The sequence below is a fragment of the Jaculus jaculus genome, chromosome 22 (assembly GCF_020740685.1).
Source record: "Jaculus jaculus isolate mJacJac1 chromosome 22, mJacJac1.mat.Y.cur, whole genome shotgun sequence".
Classification (NCBI taxonomy): domain Eukaryota; kingdom Metazoa; phylum Chordata; class Mammalia; order Rodentia; family Dipodidae; genus Jaculus; species Jaculus jaculus.
Window position 1 is genome coordinate 7,500,473 of NC_059123.1, and position 20,854 is coordinate 7,521,326.

Sequence of the window (20,854 nt, forward strand, 5' to 3'; positions counted from 1 at the left end):
ACCTTGTAACTGCACGATTTCTCCACCGTTCTTACGAATTCTGAGGGCGATGGGACCGTTCTCAGCTCTGGATGGCCTTAGCGCCCAGGACACTCAGTGGTCACAAAACATCCCAAGTCAGTGGCTCTTGAGTTCATTGTCTTGGGACCCGAGGAGAATGGCAGCGGAAGCGTAGGCTGGGCGAAGGCTGATCAGAAAAGAAAGGGAGCCAGTCGGTGGGAAATCACTGAAGAGGCCGAGGCAGGAGGATCAAGAGTCTGAGGTCAGCCTGGGCTGCACGCTTTTTTTTTTTTTTTTAAAAGAAGGAAAAAATAAGGGAAAGGCAGAGAAAATGTCAGTCAAGCAGGAGAGCTCCCTGGCTAGGTGGATTCTGAAGGGGCAGGACTTTTCATATCTCAGGATGTAAACAAAGGATCAAGTTGGCATGGGTCAGCTTGGTTCCTCTGAGTGTACCCAGGGGGCTCCTGGTGGTATCATGAGCTAGACAAAGGACTGGTCACTTTGAATGTATGCAGGAGGCCTTTGGTAAGTTGATATATCAGACAAAAGATTGCTTTGTATATACAGGCCAAATGACCTCCTGGTGAGTCCTTGTAAGTCAGAGCCTTTGACTTTTTAGAAGTTAGGACCCGTTGGATTTCAGTTTCCACAGACTCTGCTCTGGGGATGTTTTGGAAAATCTCTGCTCCGTGGCTCTGTCAGGCCATACAGATACGCGCGTGTTCCTTCTGGACCTGTGGGTTGTAGTGGATTTCCCCTGCTCTCCTCATTACCCCGGTTTGGTTTCAACTACCTAAGGTCCACACAGCCTACCTCAAGTAGGATTTGGGGGGCTGTGGCGTACATCAGTGTGCCGTAGTCTCAAAGGAGTGGAATGATTGGATTTATGATCTGGAATTATCTATCAATACAAAATCGGGTGTAGTATTGGCTACCGTGTATGCTGAAACGATTTCCCTCTTATTTAGGAAGAAAAGGGGGGAGGGGCAGAGGGCTGGGACGATGCCTCAGCAGTAAAGGCACTTGCTTGCATAAGCCTACCAGAGTTGGATTCCCCAGCGCCCACAAAAAGCCAGAAGCACAAAGTGGCGCATGCACCTGGAGTTCATTTGCAGCAGTAAGACGCCCTGATGCAGCCATTCTCTCTCTCTCTCTCTCTCTGCTTATAAATACATAAAACTATTTAAAAATAAGGAAACAGTAAGTTTATTTATTTTTAAAAAAACGGTGGAGATGGTTCAGCGTGTAACCGCACTTTCCACAAGCATGAGGGCCTGAGAGGTCTTGACACTACTTGCGTTTGATTCCCCGTGACCCGTGTAAACGGCGGAGCGCGTCGCCCTAGTCCTGTGGGAACCAAGACCAGGGAATCCCTGCGGCTCACAAAGGCTGCGGCTCCGTGTTCACGGAGGATGGACAGTGGGTGTTCTCCTGGGCCTCCACCCATGCTCAAGCACACACACACACTTGCACACGTTCAAACCCATGCATCTGCACACACACATGGTCAAGCATGCCCATTTGCACACGCATGTATGTCCAACTCATACAGCTGCACATTCACATGCATGTTTCCCCCCATTCCACAGGCTACACAAGCAAAAACATTACTTTTTTAAAAAAATCAGCTGGGCGTGGTGGCGCATGCCTTTAAACCCAGCACTTGGGAGGCAGAGGTAGGAGGATCGGCGTGAGTTCGAGGCCACCCTGAGAGTACATAGTGAATTCCAGGTCAGCCTGGGCTAGAGTGAGACCCTACCTCCAAAAAAAAAAAAAAAAAAAAAAAAAAAAGGATGGAGGCAAATTTGGGACTTTCAGTTTTTCTTAGCAGAATCTTCAGAGGAAATAAAAAGTACTGGGTTTAAAGGCATGTATCACCCCCAGCCTTTACCTACCTTTTTTTTCTTAATTTTTATTTTTTTTGACAACTTCCATGATTATAAAGAATATCCAGTGGTAATTCTCTCCCTCCCCCTGCTTTCCCCTTTGCAACTCCACTCTCCATCATATTCCCTCCCCGTCTCAGTCTCTGTTATTTTGATATCATCATCTTTTCCTCCCATTATGACGGTCTTGTGTAGGTAGTGTCAGGCACTGTGAAGTCATGGATATCCAGGGCATTTTGTGTCTGGAGGAGCACGTTGTAAGGAGTCCTACCCTTCCTTTGGCTCTTACATTCTTTCCATCTCCTCTTCCACACTGGACCCTGAGCCTTGGAAGGTATGAGAGAGATATTGCAGTGCTGAGTGCTCCTCTGCCACTTCTCAGCACCATGGTGCCTTCTGAGTCATCCCAAGGTCACTGCCATCTGAAAAGAGAAGCTTCTCTAACGAAAGTGAGAGTAGCATTAATATATGGGTAAGAATATTAAGAGAAGTGCTTACCGGGTGGTTTGGTGAGCATAGTATATACATTTAGCCAGACACCAGCAGATCACACACTCCTAGGGCTCACAGCTACCCCTGTTGTAGGTTTTTCATATCAGGGATGTGTTCCCTCCCATGAAGTAGACCTCCAGTCAAATTAGAGGCCATTTGGCTTTCCCCATGACAGGCGTGCCACTATTGCACCCATTGGCTCCTTTGGCCTGGCTGGCCAAATGTAAGGCTTCCAGTGTCCACTATTGAGTATCTTCACTGGTGATTTCTCTCTCTCCCATTGAGCTGCATGCAGTGTGGCTTTTTCCAGCTTTCTGTCAGCTAGTCTACCTGGAAGGGGTTTTCAGCTCAGTTCCCGCAGGATTTCTCAGTGGCCTTGTAGCCCAAGTATGTGGAGTCTTCAGCAACAGGGTCTTACCATCTATTCCTGGTGAGAAACCAAGGGCCTTGGAAATGGCCTGTAATGTTTGGGGGCATCAGGGGGACTTCCCTGGCCAACAACTCACTGGAAGGTATCCCATCCCTAGCACTGAAAATTTTCTAGCAACAATCCTGAGTGCACCATTGTCCAAAACAGTAGGTTTCCACATGACTTAGTTACATTCTCTTAGATTTTGATTAGCCCTCCCTCCCACTTTCCTTTACTTTTTTTTCGACAATTTTCATACATGCATATAATGTAGATTGGTCATCTCTTCATTACCGTTTCTCGTCCCTCCACCGCCTCTATTTCCCTCCCACTGAACTTCTTTCAAACTAGTCTCTCTTCTACTTTGGCCTTTTTTTTTTCCTTGTACTCGTCCAACATCCATGATGGAATGTTGAGGGTCCAAATCTTGCGCAGGTAATGGCAGCTGCTGTGAGGTCATGCAATGGTCACTTCCTGCCGGGAAGATAGCATTGCACAGCACTCCCCCCATTCTTGGCTCTAAGCCTCTTCCTGCCCCCCGCTTCTATAGTGAAGAACACTCATCCGTGTCCCGTTTATTGGACAACTATTTAACTTTGTGCTAACCTTGTCTCCCTCAGCTGTGCTGAAACTGGAAACTGCTACAAAGCCAGTGCTTTTTACTCCCCCCTGAGCCCTTCCAGGTCTCAGCACTTCGCAGTCTGGGGTTAGGAAAGGATGGGAAGTTGAGGGGGTGGGTATTTGTTTATGAAGGATTTCTATACTTCCTCAGCAATAAAAGCTCCTTATGATTCTAGGAAGCCAGAGAGGACTCCAGCACAGCAGAAGAGCCGAGAAAATGCTGTGCCACAGGAGGTGAGGAATGTTCTTTCAGCTTCTGTTTCAACTCTTCCCTGGTGAGGTGATGTGTAGGGGAAGTCCTTCTGAGGGAACGTGTGCCCCTATAGGTTCTGTCCTGGGGTAAGACCAGCCACTGGGGTCAAGTCTGGCTTCTGTCTCTCTTGTGAAAGCCACTGACATTTCATGGCCTGTGTGGAGCCACTGGACTGGTTACCATAGCCGGTGCTTTACTGAGGACGAGTGCAAAGCTCATGTGCGTTGTAATTCTCCACTCTCCCGAGCTCCTTTTCAGTACCCCACCTAAAAGTAAGCATGCCAAGATTCATGAAATTAAGAGCTAGTCTGCCTTCATTAGGCTAGATTAGCAGCCCCCCACGCTTGGCTGGTCAGTCCCTGAGGTTCTGTGCTCTTAGTAGGTCATTTAACCTCCAGTCTGTGCACCATGGCCTCCAGCCACCGCAAATGAACTCCAGACACACTTTGTGCATCTGGTTTTATGTGGGCACTGGGGAACTGAACCTGGATCCTTAGGCTTTGCAAGCATGTGCCTTAACTGCTGAGCCATCTCTCCAGCCTGCGATTAAGCCTTTCTAACTGAGTGCTACTCTGTATTTCCGTAGACACTGAGACATGCCCTCCTTCCACAAGCGCCACAAAATTGGTCACCTTTCCTCACAGTGACAAGTAAGCCCTCCCCACACTGTTCTTGAACACAGCTCTCTCTGTCCGACTGCATTTGAGTAAGCTCTTTCTCTTCCCCACAGCATTTCTGCCAACGAGAAGGAGGTGGAGGTGAGTTTGAAGCAAAGGTCGTCAGAGCGTGGGTGTGCTGGCCTGCGTGAGGAGGTCGTGCGTGTCCCCCGAGGGGGCTGGGAAGATGATCCTGGGTGGAACCGACATTCCTGACCCTCTAATGTCTCTTCCCGATGCCCTCACGCCACTTTGACCATAGGCAGAATTCCTCAGGCTGTCCTTGGGGCTCAAGTGTGACTGGTTTACCTTGGAGAAGAGGGTGAAGCTTGAAGAGAGATCCCGCGACTTGGCCGAAGAGAATCTGAAGAAGGAGATCACTAACTGCATCAAGCTGATAGAGGTGGGTCAGCGCCGCCTGGCGCGAGGCGTCTGTCCACTCATGCTCTGTGCAAAAGTCTGCCCTTAACCCTCCCTCCCCTCCCCTCCCCTCCCCTCCCTTCCCTTCTCCTCCCTTCCCTTCTCCTCTCTTCCCTTCTCCCTTCCCTTCCCCCTTCCCTTCCCCTCCCTTCCCTTCCCCTCCCTTCCCCTCCCTTCCCTTCCCCTCCCTTCCCCTCCCTTCCCTTCCCCTCCCTTCCCTTCCCCTCCCTTCCCTTCTCCTCCCTTCCCTTCTTCCTTCCCTTCCCCTCTCCCTTCCCTTCCCTTCTCCCTTCCCCTCCCTTCTCCCTTCCCTTCCCCTCCCTTCTCCTCCCTTCCCCTCCCTTCTCCTCCCTTCCCCTCCCTTCTCCTCCCTTCCCTTCTCCCTTCCCTTCTCCTCCATTCCCTTCTCCTCTCTTCCCTTCTCCCTTCCCTTCCCTTCCCCTCCCTTCCCTTCCCTCCTCTTCCCTTCCCTTCCCTCTCCTTTCCTGTCCATTTCCTTCCCCTCCCTCTCCCTTTCCCTTCCTGTCCATTTCCTTCCCCTCCTTTTCCTTTCCCTCTCTTTCCCTTCCCTTCCCCTCTCTCTCCTGTCTCTCCCCTTCCCCTCCCTCTCCTTCCTCTTCCTTTCCCTCCCTCTCCCTTCACTCCCCTCTTTCCTTCCCTCCCTCTCACTTTTCCTCTCCCTTTCCTTTCCCTCCTCCTCCCTTCCTCTGCCTTCCTTTCTCTTCTCCCTTCCCTTCCTTTCCTTTCCCTTTCTCTCTCTGTCCTTTTCCCCTTTCTCCTTTTCCTCCACTATTTCCTTTCCCTTCCTTTCTTTCCTTCTTTTCCTTTTTCTTTTTTTTTTTTTTTTTTTGTTTTTTGAGGTAGGGTCTCACTCTAGCCCAGGCTGACCTAGAATTCCCTACATAGTCTTAGGGTGGCCTTGAATACATGGTGATCCTCCTTCCTCTGCCTCCCAGCGCTGGGATTAAAGGTGTGCACCACCACGCCCGGCTCCTTTCATCTTTAAGCCTCTTGGTTCTTACTTTGGGTCTTGAATCCATTTTGAGTGCTGCATATGGTGAGGGTCCAGATCCACACTTGTGAACATGGATACACGCTTTCCTCAGCATCGTTGGTTGAAGAGTCTGTACCTGTCCCATGGGCATTCTCAGCGACCCCCCCCCTCAGATCTTGTGTCCATGGACATAGAGACATTCTGTTGTGTTCCATGAGTCTGTATGTGTTTGTACCAGTACTGTGACGTTTCAACTGTTGTAGGATTGTAATATGTTTTTGGTTTTGTTTCTATGACACGTGTTTCCGTTTAGCACAGGCTAATTAGAAGTTGGCCTCGCAGCCAAGGCTGGCTTTGAACTTCTGATCCTCCTGCCTCAGCATCCCAAACACTGGGAGGACAGGTGTGCACCCCCAGGCCTCAGCTGCTATATATTTCAAAACCGGGAGGTATAAGTCTTCTAATTATGTTATTCTATTAAATTATATCGACTATCCATATATACTTTTTTGGTGGTAGTGGTGGGGAATACAGAACACTTCACAAATTCACTAATTTTCTCTGTATTCTTCCCATTTTAGTACATGTGTTCTTGGTATCCTACATAAAATCGAGGAGACTTTTGGTTTTTGTTGCCATGGTTGAAATCATTCTCACATGCGCTTAAGCCCATGCTCCCACGACTGTCAAGAAAATGTTGATGAGATTTTGATAAAGATTTCCTTACATCTGTAGATTGCTTTGGGCAATCTACAGCCCGTGAATACAAATGCGAATCTATTTATTTGTATCTCTAGTTGTATTGTAGATTTCAGTGTACAAACCTTATGCCTCCTTTAGTTAGGGTTTTTTGTGAGCATTATATTCTTCATTATGCTATTTTTACTTTTCGGTTTTTTGAGGTAAGGTCTCACTGTAGCTCAGGCTGACCTGGAATTCACTATGTAGCCTCAGGGTGGCCTTGAACTCAAGGCGATCCTCCTACCTCCGCCTCCCGAGTGCTGGGATTAAAGGCATGCGCCACCACGCCCGGCATCATGCTATTTTAAGTGAAAGTGTTTGCTTAGTCTCCTATTTTAGAAATTGCTGGTACATAGAAATACAGTTGATTTGGGGGTTTATTTTGTGTTATAATTTGTACTGAATGTATAAGTTCACCTTTGCACCGTTTTTAGTATTTCTTGCATGCAGTTCATGACGTCTGTGAGCAGAAGTATTTTTCCTCTTTCCATCCTGGGTTCTTTTCTGGTCTCTTATTCGTGCTTAATTGCTGTAGCTACAGTACTGATGTTATGTTGAACAGACTTGGTGAGGAGAGGCGCTTGCTTTGTTCTTTTGATCAGTGTTCCCTTCCCCTTCCTTGGCTGTGAGGCTCACTGTTTGGTCCTGGGCTGTTCTTTGTCAAGTGGTTTTGAGTCCTGATTTAGTCTTTTTGCTGGCTATGGATTTGTTCAGATGATTTATTTTAAAATTTTTATTAAGAGACAGAGAGAGGGAGAAAGAGGCAAAGAGAGAGAGAGAGAGAATGAATGGGTATGCTAGAGCCTTTCAGCAGTTGTGAACAAACTCCAGACACGTCACGTGCGCCCCCTTGTGTGTCTGTGTGACCTTGCACATCTATGTCCCTTGCATCTGCCTTAAGTGGGACCTGGAGATTTATTTGATCAAGTGTTCTTAGGCTTCACAGGCAAGCGCCTTAACCGCTAAGCTGTCTCTCCAGCCCAGATGATTTCTCATGATTCTGTCTTGGTTGACCAGCAGGAAGCGAATGCTGAAAGTACCATGGGAAACGGCGTGGCTGACCACAGCCGTGGCCGTTAGCTAACGTCCCTTGAGTGGGGCAACTCTGAGCAACTCGTTTCAAAGTGTCTGCTCTTCACTGATCACCTACTGGGTGACAAGGATTTGAAGCCTGCTACCTGTCCCCCTGGGATATTCTTGGAAAGGAGACATTGGCTTGCGTCTGCCAGATGGGGAAATAGCCAATTTGAACGAGGGAAGATTTAGCATTTCCACAGTGGAGGTGCATGTTACAGTTGATGGGACCACGTGGTATTATAAGGTGTTGGTGCTATTATTACTACAGATTGGAGTTTTGCTTAGTGACATACTAAATAACGGTGCTACCTACTGGTCACGGTACATTAGATGGGGACAGCCTCAGACATTTCCTCACAGCCACGCAGCTGGTCAGCAGTGGGCTGTTGGCTAACACGCACGCTCTTCCTCCCTGGTGAGGGGGACGGTCCTCCATCAGGAGAGGTGTCTCAGATAAAGGCCACACGTCCCAAAGGGACTTTGATGAGGCATAAAGGCATATTGCCCCTACCCAGCCTAACCACATGTCATCACCAACAGGAAGGGTTATTGATTACTTTCCTCATTGCTGTGACAACATACCACAGCAACTTACAGAAGCAAGTGTTCACCTGGCCCACAGTTTGAGGGTCCAGTTCAGCCCAGGATGGTGATGAGAGAGGGTGGCAGCTGGTCACATTGTACCTGAAGTCTGGAAGCAAAGAAAAAAAAGATGGGCTGGAGAGATGGCTTAGCGGTTAAGCACTTGCCTATGAAGCCTAAGGACCCCGGTCCGAGGCTTGATTCCCCAGGACCCACGTTAGCCAGATGCACAAGGGGGCACATGCGTCTGGAGCTCATTTACAGTGTCTGGAGGCCCTGGTGCACCCATTCTCTCTCTCCCTCTCCCTCTCCCTCTCTCTCTCTGCCTCTTTCTCTCTCTCTGTCACTCTCAACTAACTAAATAAAAATGAGCAGCAGCAGCAAAAAAAAAACAACAAAAAGGTTTAAAAGAAAAGATGCTGGTGTTCGGCTGGCTTCCTCCTTTTCATTCAGCCCAAGACCCCTGTCTGTGGGTTACTGTCCCCCACATAGGCCTTCCCTCCTCAGTTAAGCCTCTCTAGAAACATCCACAGACACGTCCAGAGCTGTGTCTCCTGCAGGATCCCAACTCCAGTCACGCCAACGGGTGAGCAAGACCGACCGCAGAGCGCAATCTAATAATTCACTTGTTCGGACATTTTCCTCAAAAAGTCCCAACATGGACCACTCGCCCCCCACCCCCCGCCCACCATGGCAGACATCCAGCTCATAATCCGTTTACTGGTTGCTGAATGACGCCACCCCATCCCGTCAACCTCAGATGCGAAAACGCACAAGGGGAGCGTAAGGCAAGGTTGACCGCGGCCATGAGAGGCCGGGCCGACCCCTGCGTCTGCTACCCAGCAGAGAGATGACGATTTAGATCGCTGCCTGAAAGAGTGGACAGACGTGCAGTAACTCTCTGCTCTCCGTGCAGTTGTTAACCCGCCTGTGCGAGGACGACAGCCAGGCCCAGGAACTCCTGAAGAAGCTGGAGAACAGCGTCACGCTGCTGGGCCAGTGCGCAGCGCGGGTGGCCAGCAGAGCTGAGATGCTGGGAGCCACCAATCAGGTACCTGATCTCTTCTTCCTGAGACCTTGGGACACGCGTCTAGGAGTATGTCCTTCCGGAATACACCTTTGTTTTATAAGGCCTATGTGTTTAGCGTGGAGGAAAAAAAAAAAAATGGAACGCACATGTGAAAATATCAAGAGGATGTCTCATACTTAACATCGACCAGGGACTGTCGTAAAAATGTTCTGGTATGCGGCTGGAGAGATGGCTCAGTGGTTAAGCGCTTGCCTGTGAAGCCTAAGGACCCTGGTTCGAGGCTCGGTTCCCCAGGACCCACATTAGCCAGATGCACAAGGGGGTGCACACATCTGGAGTTCGTTCGCAGCGACTGGAGGCCCTGGCGTGCCCATTCTCTCTTTCTCTTTTTCTCTCTCTCTGCCTTTTTCTCTGTCTTCTCCCAGATAAACAAAAATAAATGTTCTGGTATATTCCAGACACCCCCTTCATCCAGTGTTATAATCTGTTCCTTTTTCTTTCAGAGAGTGAAATATTCAGAACTCTCCATGTTTGTCTATTGATAGAGCAGATTGTCTTCATTTCACCAGTTTCTTACATGTGGTCATTTCATGATGCTCCTAATACTTTGCTTTCTTGACCGATGCTGTGAAGAATGTCCCTGGGGTACCAGGTGACAATTCCTCCTGTTTTTTTTTTTTTCCAGTACTATTTTTTATTTATTTGAGACAGATAAAGAGGCAGATAGAAAGATACTGAGTGAGTGTGGGTACAGTAGGGCTTCCTGCCAGTATAAACTTGAGATACACACACACACACACATACAAACATTTTGTGCATCTGGCATTTTACATGGGTATTGGGGAATCGAACCCAGGCCATCAGGCTGTACAAGCAAGAACCTTTAACCACTGGCCCATCCCTCCAGCCCTCTCCTCACCTCTTAATTTCTCAGTTTAAATAGATGTTTAGCAAAACAATGCAAAGTTTGAGAGAGAGACTGGAGCTGGTTTTTCAAGGTAGGAGTAGTATCCCCTCCCACTTCTTTTTGCATATTGAGTTTAAAAGAAGATCTAAAGAATACTCATGAGGTGGGCTGCACATTCATCGGGGGAAGGTTACCATTTTACCTCTCAGATCATGAAGGATTTGATTTTCATTTGAAGGTGTTCCTTCCAATGATTCCTCTCCCACAAGGAGAGGGTGAGATCGCAAGGTGACGGATGTTACAATGAAGTCCACGTCTTAAGGGTACAGTCAGTGCACCCGTGTGGCAATTGGAACGTGCCCTGGTGCCTTAGTTTCTGTTAGAACTGGAACAACCTGAGGGCAGCTTCAAGGATGTTGAGCCACAAAGGGGGACTGTGGCCACCAGGGGACAAAGTGGCCAAGACACAACTGCGGTTTCTTTGGCTTTACATCGTATCTAACCTCCTACGCACCGGGTTTCACTTGCACGGGCATCTTCGTACACTTAGTCATAGAGCACATTTCAAGTTTCCATTATGAGCAATTCTTGACTTTTAAAAGACTTGTTAAAATGTGTTAAGAAGAGGCTTCATTCTGAGGCATAGTTTTATCTTTGTTGTTCGTTGCTTTATTTGTATTAACAATATCTATGCAGAACTTTTCCAAAAATATCAAGTCCACTGTCTTGTCGAACGTCTCACATTCTAGAGCCCAACCTGCACTCTCTCCCCTGGTTCGTTTTACATCTGTATCCATACTTCCAAAAAGCATGATGTATTGTTTGTTGTTTTTAATTTTAGGTTGGCTTGTTGCTTTCCCACTGTGAAGTTGGAGCATTTCGATCCCTCACTCTTTCTATCGCCCTGTTGCTGTCCCCTCTTCTTCCTCGAGCAAACTTTAAACTCTGGAGTCTGAAATTGACTGCCTCGTGTGAGAACAAGCAAACAGAAAGAGAGAGGGAAAGGCTCAAAAGTAGGGTGCTTGCTTGACCTTGGGTTGGTTTGATCCCCAACATAGAAGCAGGAAGAGAAGGAGGAGGATCGCAGAGAACAAGTGTTTGTGAGGATGTGAAGAAGTGGTGTGCATTACATCCTACTGAGAGGAATATGAAACTTTTGTTTTTTTGAGGTACGTTTTTGTGCTAGTCCAGGCTGACCTGGAGTTCACTATGGAGCCTCAGGGTGACCTCAAACTCATGGCGATCCTCCTACCTCTGCCTCCCAAATGCTGGGATTAAAGGCGTGCGCCATCACACCGGCTTTGAAATGTATTTTTGAGAGAGAGAGAGAGAGAGAAAGAGATGATGGATGTGCGCCACTTTGTGCATCTGGCTTTATGTGAGTACACCATTAGGCTTTGCAAGTGAACACCTTTAACTGCTGAGCCTTCTCCACAGCCCACGCTAGTCCTCTGGATATCTAGTTTCAGTCTTCTTGTGTGACATCCTCTCATGTCGTCATCGTCTTTTTTTTTTTTTTTTCCAAAATGATAAGCATATTGCCATGTGAGTTGGGTTTAGGGCTGGAGTGACCTTAAACCACATATTGAGGGCAGTATTTTTTTAAAAAAGATATTTTATTTATTTGACAAAGGAAGAGAGAGAGAGAGAGAGATAGAGAGAGATAGAGAGAGAGGGAATGGGCACACCAGGGCCTCCAGCCACTGCAAATGAACTCCAGATGCGTGCGCCCCCTTGTGCATCTGGCTACCGTGGGTCCTGGGGAATCGAACCTGGGTCCATTGGCTTTGCAGGCAAATGCCTTAACTGCTAAGCCATCTCTCCAGCCCCCCCCCCTTTTTTAAACTATCATCCGCTTTTAACTTTGCTCATAGGAAAGCCGGGTGAGTAAGGCCGTTGAGGTGATGGTTCAGCACGTGGAGAACTTGAAGAGGATGTACGCCAAGGAGCACGCGGCGCTGGAAGAGTTGAAGCAGGCTCTCCTGCAGAACGAGCGCTCCTTCAGCCCCCTTGAGGATGACGGTGAGGACAGTTCCGCCCCCGGGGCTGCGGAGGGGGCTCCGTGGGTCAGCAGGCAAGCTCAAGGGGCTGGATTTGGATCCCCAGTGACAGGTGCTGGTGTTTGCCTGTAATCCCAGCACCTACGGGGGGGGGGGGGGGCAGACACAGGGGACCCTGGGGCTTGCTTATCTAGCAGAATTGATGGGTGTGAGAGAGCCTGTCTCAAAGAACGAGGTGGGGAGGGACTGAGGGAGAGCCCTGGCATCTGCCTTCGGCCTCCACACGCACACGCGCGTGCACATACTCACGCACACTACACACACGCCAAAAAGTTAAAAAGACAATAGTGACGCTTTCCAAAGTTTCTCCTCTTCCTACGTTTCTGTCATGGGATGGCCTTAGACTAAGACCTTTAGGTTAAGTTTGCATTAGGAAAAAATAACTCATTCCTGGTTTACTTTTTTTTTTTTAATTTATTTATTTATTTATTTGAGAGTGACAGATACAGAGAGAAAGACAGATAGAGGGAGAGAGAGAGAATGGGCGCGCCAGGGCTTACAGCCTCTGCAAACGAACTCCAGATGCGTGCGCCCCCTTGTGCATCTGGCTAACGTGGGACCTGGGGAACCGAGCCTCGAACCGGGGTCCTTAGGCTTCACAGGCAAGCGCTTAACCGCTAAGCCATCTCTCCAGCCCCTGGTTTACTTTTTTGAAGTAGAGTCTTGCTCTAGCCCAGGCTGACCTGGAATTAGTGTCAGTCTGGCCTCAAACTCAGAGATCCTCCTACCTCAGCCTCCCAAGTGCTGGGATTAAAGGTGTGCACCACCACGCCTAAGCTTGTTCTGGTTTTTACGGAAAATGTCAGGGTGATAAAAGTGTCTGAGCCGGGCACACGTCTTTAATCCTTGCACTCAGGAGGCACAGGTAGGAGGATCGCCATGAATTCGAGGCCACCCTGAGAGTACATAGTGAATTCCAGGTCAGCCTGGGCTAGAGCAAGACCCTACGGAGGGGGGGCGGGAGAGGGGAAGGGGGCGGAAGTGTCTAGAAAGACACAAAAGATTCTTTGGTAATAACACCAAAAATATGGAGTCTACCTCATAGACTCCAGTGCTGGCTCTGAGGACGTGAGAGCTCTGGATCTCCACACACGAGGTGCTGTGCAGGGCCTTCAGTAAGTCACTGTTGCCAGCAGTGCCTCTGGCTTCCTGAAGGAGGCAATGGCCCTGGCATTGTAAGTTGTCTGAAGGGTTGGAAAATAAAAAGAGGGGCTAGGGTTATGGCTCAAGGGTTAAAGGAGACAGATGAGGCCATGGGACTATAAAAATATTGTTTCTACAAACCTTACAATAGCTTTAAATAAACAATATGAAACCTTCCCAAGCAGATTTTTTTTGTTTTAATTTTGCTGGCTGTGGTGGCACATGCCTTTAATCCCAGCACTTGGGAGGCAGAGGTAGGAGGATTGCCATGAGTTCGAGGCCACCCTGAGAGTACACAGTTAATTCCAGGTCAGCCTGGACCAGAGTGAGACCCTACCTCAAAAAAAAAAAAAAATTATTTATTTATTTGACAGAGAAAGAGGGAGAGAGGGAGATAGAGGGAATGGGCTTGCCTGGGCCTCCAGTCACTGCAAACAAGCTCCACATGCATGTGCCCCTTTATACATCTGGCTAACGTGGGTCCTGAGGAATAGAACCTGGGTCCTTTGGCTTTGCAGGCAAACGCCTTAACTGCTAAGCCATCCCTCCGGCCCCCAAGCAGAACTCTTAATGTTGATCCCTCTTCTAAAAAAATACCACACAAGATGCTCTTCTTTAAATTTTTTTTGTTCATTCTTATTTATTTATTTGAGAGTGACAGGCAGAGAGAGAGAGAGAGAATGGGCGTGCCAGGGCTTCCAGCCTCTGCAAACGAACTCCAGACGCGTGCGCCCCCTTGTGCATCTGGCTAACGTGGGTCCTGGGGAACCGAGCCTCGAACCGGGGTCCTTAGGTTTCACGGGCAAGCGCTTAACCGCTAAGCCATCTCTCCAGCCCAAGATGCTCTTCTTGAGTGGCTCTCTGGGACTCCCTTTACTCAGCAGCCGTCCGGTGACTGTCGCGTGCTGGCGATCACTGCAGATATCTGTAGGACTCAAGTTCAGGGGTGTAGCTGGAGGTGTATGTAGTTCGGTGGCAGAGCACTTGCCTGGCAAGTGAAGGGCCCTGGGTTCATGACAAAGTTAACAGGCACGCATGTTGTTCAGTAATTTCATTTTTGTTTTGAGATTTTTTAAGATCGGCTCTCATTATAGCCCAGGCTAGCCAGCTTTCAAACTCACAGCAATCCTCCTGTTTCAGCCTCCTGAAGTGCGTAGAATAAATTTTCTGACTACTTACTTTACATCAATTGTATATACAATTTCTTTTTATTTCTATTTGAGAGAGAGAGAAAAAATATGTAGGCATATGGGTGCACCAGGGTCTCTTGCAAATAAATACCCATCTGGTTTTCCATGGGTGGCTGGAGAATTGGACCCAGGCTTTGCAAGCAAGCTCCCTTAACCACTGCACATCACCTCAGCCACAGCACATATCATGATTTCTAAAACTGCTATTTTTCCTTTCAGATGACTGCCAAATTAAAAAACGTTCGTCTTCTCTAAACTCCAAGGTAATTCCTAATTTACTTCATAGTGCAACCAATGAATGTCTGTGAAATGTTCCTAAGACAGTTCCAAGATACTATTTGAAGCCATATGCCTTTAAATGTAAGTCATGAAACTTATTTCACTTAATTCATGTGTATGGGTATATGTGTGCATTTGTATAGTTTATTAAGTATACTTTCCTGCTTCCCACTGTATTTGTATCTCAACCAGGTTGGCCCAGAGAACAGTCAGGGTTTTCTATCCCTCCTCTAAACCAAAGTTGGAAACAGGCAAGGGAAGTTCTCAAGTCTTCACACACTAATCCCTCCCGCCTGCCTCACTGCCCCATGGTCCTCAGTCCCTCTTGGGGTCAAAGACGAAGACTTCAGGTCCCAGCAGCAAGTCATTAGCATAAGCCACTTAAGTCACAAAGCAAGAAAAAAAAAAAAAATAGACAAGTGTGCCCAGTCCCTGTAAAGACAAGGGCATGATTTGTTGTCTATGGGTCATGGTTCCGGGGCGTGGTGGTTAGGAGCAAGGAGCTGCTGAATGCAGGTGTCAAACTGCCCGCCTTCCTCTTTAAATGCTGTTCACCCCAGCCCAGGGGATGGTGTTAGCCACGTTCAGGGCAGGTCTTACCCCCCCACCCCCAGTTAAATATCTTTGGAAATACTCTAACAGACATACCCACAGGTGTCCCTCACTAATGCCCTAAGTGTTTCCTTTTTAAAAATTTCTTTCTCTATTTGTCTGAGGAAGAGTGAAACAGAACGAGGCAGATAGAAAGAGAGACCATGAGTGTGCTAGGGCTTCCAGCCACCGCCAATGGACATCAGACACACGTGTCACCTTGTGCATCTGGCTTTACGTGGGTACTAGGGAATCAAACACGAGTCTTGGAAACTACCTTAACCTCTAAGCCATTTTTCCAGCTTCCTAAGTGTTCCTTAATGCAATCAACTTGTCATTCGAAATTAACCATCACAATTCCTTTATTTAATTCATTTAAAATATTTTATATCCTGAAGTGGTACTTACTGACACCACCGAATACAATACTACATAACAAATGTCAAGGGTAATATAAACACATCCATTCATTGAAATACAACATCCTTTAAAAACCACGCCTAAGCACACTGTGATTGGGTGCACGGGCATGCATGGTGAGAGTCATTACCGGTTGCATGTAAGGATGAAGCACAGAATTTTCTAAATGTCCTGTTCTCTCTCTCTCTCTGAGTAGCCATCTTCGCTGCGAAGAGTGACCATTGCTTCTTTACCCAGAAATCTTGGAAATGTGGGAATGGTAAGAAAATTCCCAACTAGTGGTAATCAAAAGTGGACTTGTCCTCATGTGGCAAAATTACAAACTTTCTTCACTAAATACCTATCATTTCTTTCGCATGTGAACTGCTGAAGGCGTCTGGGATGGAGGATAATGACAGGTTCGGGAGGAGATCGAGCAGCTGGTAAGTGTAATTCTGTGGCTGTACTTTGGAAACCTTCTGATATAGACTTACAGCTGGGCTCAAGTAACTACGGTAACTTTGGACACATTCACAGTGTAAGTAAGCCCCAAAAAGACAAAAAAAAAAAAATCCAAATATACTGATAACATTTCTATTAGAAGAAGCATTAGGTGAGTGTGCTAAGGAGAAATCAGACAATAAAATTCTTTAGTGATTTAAGCCACAGAAGATAACCAGTGGCCCGCCCTGGCATGCTCGCTTTGACACACGGTGATTTTCTTTGCACAGGCGAATTCTGGGGACAAAGCAGAGTGAGCACCGTCCATCGTTACATCGATTCATCAGCACCTACTCGTGGGCAGATGCTGAAAATGAGAAGTGTGACCAAAAGTAGGTAAAGCTTGGCCCTCGTGTCCAGCACGAGGTGGCAGTGGTGGGGTCAAAGCTGCGTCGTCCCGGACATAGACAGAACGGGGGTGGGGGGGACTCCAGGGCCTGCACGCACCACTTTGTGTGTCTGGCTTTATGTGGATACTAGAAAATCATACCCATGTCATTAGGCTTTGCAGACAAGCGCTTACCTTAACCACTGAGCCACCTCCAGCTCTGGAGGAATGTCTCTTTAAATAATGGTTTGATTTACAGTAGACTCAAATCAGTGACTTCCTGCTGCACTATTTTTTTTTTAAGGTTAAGTCTCTAGCACTGAAACTTTAATAATACAACAAGAAAAGGAATCAATCACATGTTGATAGCCTTTTAGACAGACCTGTACCACTGTACTATTTAAAAAAAATTTTTTTTAATTTATTTGGCAGAGAAAGAGGGAGAGAGACAGAATGGGCATGTCAGGGCCTCCAGCTAGTGCCCCTGTGTGCATCTGGCTAACATGGATCCTGAGGAATCGAACCTGGGCCCTTTGGTTTTGCAGGAAAACGCTTTGACCGCTAAGCCATCCCTCCAACCCCTGCACTATTTTTTTAACTATCTTAACATTTAGAGTATTTTCATAAGATTTTGGTTATATTCCAAGTTAGCATTGATCAAAAGTTGTACCGGGAAGCCAGAAGGGGTGGTGCACATCTCTAATCCCTTGTTAGAGTTAGCTTCAGGTTGCGGGAGGAAAGCTATTTATTTTGGCTTACAGTCTCTAAGGGGGAAGCTCCATGATGTCAGGGGAAAATGTGGCAAAAGCAGCAGGACTGTGTGCCAACCACTGGCAAGGGAAGCTGGCTGTATACCCACAAGCCTGTTCCCAAAAACACACCTCCAACAAGGTTCCAGTTCCCAAACTGCCATCAGCTAAGGATCAAGCATTCAGAACAGACAGAGGCAGGAGGACTGCTACATGTTTAAGGCCACATATATTGAATTTCAGGCTGGCCAGGGGTACACAGTGAGACCCTTTCTCAAAAACAGACAAAAATTCCACAGGGAAAAAATCTAGACAGGATGTTTAAAAAATGTATCTGTCTGTACTTGCAACTAGATAAAATAGTTTTCAAAACAATATTTGGTAACGAGAAAAATTTTATTATAATTTGAAGAAAAATGGTATCCACTTTTTCAAAGTATGGTTAAACAGGTGTGAATATGATACGTATACATTTATGTGTATGAAGAGAAATTGAAGTGTCAATTAATGAACTGAGACTGACTTGTAGGTTCATTGTAGGTTTCCTTTTTAAAATTTTCTACATAGGAGTTTTGTTTTGAGGTAGGGTCTCACTCTGGCCCAGGCTGACCTGAAATTCACTATGTAGTCTCAGGGTGGCCTCGAACTCCCGGCGATCCTACTTCTGAGTGCTGGGGTTAAAGGTGTGCACGACCATGCCCGGCGTTATTTTTAAGTTAAATCCATAAAAGCTGGGCAAGAAAGCTTTTAGGATTAAGATATCTGTGCAACCTCTGTGGCGCGAAACAAACCTTCATGAGCCCTTTGCGCTACACAGGACAGCTTAATGGTTTATAGCATATTGTCAATTTCAAATGCTTAGTTACAATACCTTTGCAGAGCTAAAGACAACTCGGAACTCCTGGGAGAGGAAGTGGTGGAAAGGACGAGAAAGCCCAGCCTTTCTGAGAAGAGCCATGACGACTCGAGGTGGGATGCCTTTGCTGTGTAAGTTGCCGGCTCTCTCGTGACACAATTTCAGGGGGATGGGCCCGGGCAGGGCAGGGTCAGCATTACTTGTCAAAAAGACAGGCCCAATTGTTAAGCGGAAGATGAACAACCCACGTTGTATGGGTCCACTGCGGTGGTCACCCCCAGCCCTGTTTCACGTGAGCCAGGGTGGGGAACCAACTCTGCGAGTAACTTGCTGTGTGGCCCAGACACGTTCGCAGCACTTAGGTCACAGTGTCGTAGCTCGATGGACAGCCACCATACGCTACTGCGCCCTGCCTAGCGCAGAGTTCAGTGAGGCCACGTTTTGGTTTCTTGTGGGCTTTGCCAAAAGCAGTAGTTAACGTTTGGCACAAGGGGAGTGAGAACACATGCTATGTCCTGTTCTGTCATCGTGGTGTGCCTACCCTAGAGTGCTGGGTGTGATTGCTGGGAACTGGTGCCCACGTGCTAGCCTGATAGTAATGAGTGGTGGGGGGCAGACTGGGAGCCATCACCCCAGGAGGCCAGGGCGGGCTGCTGGGGACGCGCTTCTGCTCACCGCTCTCCCTGCAGGGCCGGCGCGCTGGCGGCCGGGGTGGCGCGGCACAAGGCGGCCTGGCTCTGGGCGGTTGGCAGCGTGCTCCTCGCCGGCCTGCTGAGTCTGCTCGCGGGCAGCTTCTTCCACGAGGCCGCCGAGGCCGCCCCCACGCAGGACGGCGACTCCCGGGCGGCGCTGGCGCACATCCTGTGGCCTGTTGCCGGGCTCCAGCACAATGGGCCCCCGCCGGTGTGACTGCGTGTGGCTGCACCAACACACTTACGGCTCGTGAGTTTTTAAACCTTTCTGGAGTGGCAAGTGGAGCCAGGCTTTTCAGAGAACCCCCACCCCTGGCCCGCCTCTGATTGTTTTCCCTAAGCTGTCCTAAAATTTATCTAAATAAAGAAACTTTCAAATCATGCAGGGAAGTTTCAAATTCTCAAGCAGCCAAATATCCAAACCAGAGAACCAGCTTTGCTTCCAGGTTGAACCCCAGCTGCAGGGACCGGCAGCATCCTCCCCACTCACGAGTAGCTGAGGACGCGGATGGACAGCAGCATGTGACACACGGAGTCAATGAACAGGCAGCTGGAGTCCCTGACTCGCTGCATGGCTTCCCCGGAGGCAAAGTCCTGCGCCATGTGGAAGAGCGTGGAGTGGAACTCGGTCCCCTCCTTGAGGGCCTCCGAATACACCTCGCTGTCCTCGCTCATCTTGAGGGCTTGAGCTCTGTCCCCGCTGAACATGAGGAGGGCCCAGGGAGCCGGGGTGCTCTCTGCAGTGGGGTGTTCTTTTACCTGCAGAGAAGAAAGCACATCTTTCAACTGCCAAGGTGAATGATGCAGGAGGAGCCAACGCAGCCCGTCCAGGTTTCTGAGTCTAAGGTCCCACTCTGGCCTTGGTTAATACCACACAGCTGTTGACATCCACATTCATTATCAGTTCAGGCAGCAGATAGTTCCTGGGTCTCTCTCACATGCTAGGGATATAACCAGGAACACAGGGTACAACCCACCCAAATGTGGTAACTGCAAATAAGGAGTTCACACTCAAATAGGGGAAACAGGAATCAATCAATGTGGTGGTTAGTTTACAATCAAATATTCCCAGCTGAGGGGTGGGGGTTGTAGCTCAGTGGCAGAGCACTTGAGTTCAATACTCAATGAAGAAAAAATTAACCTTTAAAATGTAAATGTTGTAGGAAGTTCAAATTCAAAGGCCTAATTTTCTCAAAGGGAGAGTCTGAAAATTTTATGTGTGTGTATACACACACATGTATATAATAAACATTCACATCATATATATACATACATATATATGTACACATACATATACACATATATACACATACATACATATATACATATATATGCATATATACATATACACATACATATTTACATATATATACATATATACATGCATACATATACATGCATGCATACACACACGAATACATATACATATATATACATATACACACACACATATTCCATTTGTTCCTGAGTTGATGTCAAGAGATAAATAAGCTCTGGCCTGTAGTTCTGAGCATGTAATACCAAAATGGACAATGAAAGCAACAGTTTTTTGAGAGAGGGAGAGAATGGATGTGCCAGGGCCTTTTGGCCAACTGCAAATGAACTCCAGATGCATGTGCCACCTTGTGCATCTAGCTTACAGAGGTCTTGGGGAACTGAACCTGGGTTCTTAACCACTGAGCCATCTGTCCAGCCCAAAGGCATCATTTTTTCATAGTTTGGCAAACTAAAAATATTTCTGAAATTTTACAGAATTTTGAACCTGAATTTTATTTCTTTAATTGGAAACGAAGTAGCTGACACTCACTTACCTCTTTCGGAAGGTAAGGCCGGTTGATGGGTTTTGCGTACTATACCTTGAAAATAACCTTTGTAGAGTTGCACATCAAATTCCACTTGCTCCAGCCAAACGCAAAGGCGGAACTGAGCAGGGCCATCTGGCGATACGCCCTCATCTCTACCACGGGAACCTGTTGATGGGAGACCAGCAGGACAGCT

The 20,854-nt window shown here is 47.7% G+C and overlaps 2 protein-coding genes across 3 annotated transcripts in view; one reads left to right on the forward strand and one right to left on the reverse strand.

The window, feature by feature from the left end:
* The window catches only part of Irag2 (inositol 1,4,5-triphosphate receptor associated 2), a 36,205-nt gene extending 17,033 nt beyond the window's left edge, over nucleotides 1-19,172 (forward strand). Inside the window, exons 6-16 of the mRNA XM_045139602.1 lie at nucleotides 1,346-1,419; nucleotides 4,392-4,419; nucleotides 4,580-4,720; nucleotides 9,048-9,182; nucleotides 11,943-12,090; nucleotides 14,681-14,724; nucleotides 15,948-16,010; nucleotides 16,124-16,173; nucleotides 16,462-16,563; nucleotides 18,188-18,295; nucleotides 18,854-19,172. Of these exons, the coding sequence (XP_044995537.1) occupies nucleotides 1,346-1,419; nucleotides 4,392-4,419; nucleotides 4,580-4,720; nucleotides 9,048-9,182; nucleotides 11,943-12,090; nucleotides 14,681-14,724; nucleotides 15,948-16,010; nucleotides 16,124-16,173; nucleotides 16,462-16,563; nucleotides 18,188-18,295; nucleotides 18,854-19,073 (1,113 nt within the window). The 3' untranslated portion in view covers nucleotides 19,074-19,172. The remainder of the gene's footprint in view (nucleotides 1-1,345; nucleotides 1,420-4,391; nucleotides 4,420-4,579; nucleotides 4,721-9,047; nucleotides 9,183-11,942; nucleotides 12,091-14,680; nucleotides 14,725-15,947; nucleotides 16,011-16,123; nucleotides 16,174-16,461; nucleotides 16,564-18,187; nucleotides 18,296-18,853) is intronic.
* The window catches only part of Dnai7 (dynein axonemal intermediate chain 7), a 31,386-nt gene continuing 29,550 nt past the window's right edge, over nucleotides 19,019-20,854 (reverse strand). For both annotated transcript variants that reach the window (XM_045139544.1, XM_045139543.1), the window contains 2 exons: nucleotides 20,713-20,826; nucleotides 19,019-19,615 (listed from right to left, as the gene is read on the reverse strand). In XM_045139544.1, coding sequence (XP_044995479.1) covers nucleotides 19,343-19,615; nucleotides 20,713-20,826 — 387 coding nt within the window. In that variant the 3' untranslated portion in view covers nucleotides 19,019-19,342. The remainder of the gene's footprint in view (nucleotides 19,616-20,712; nucleotides 20,827-20,854) is intronic.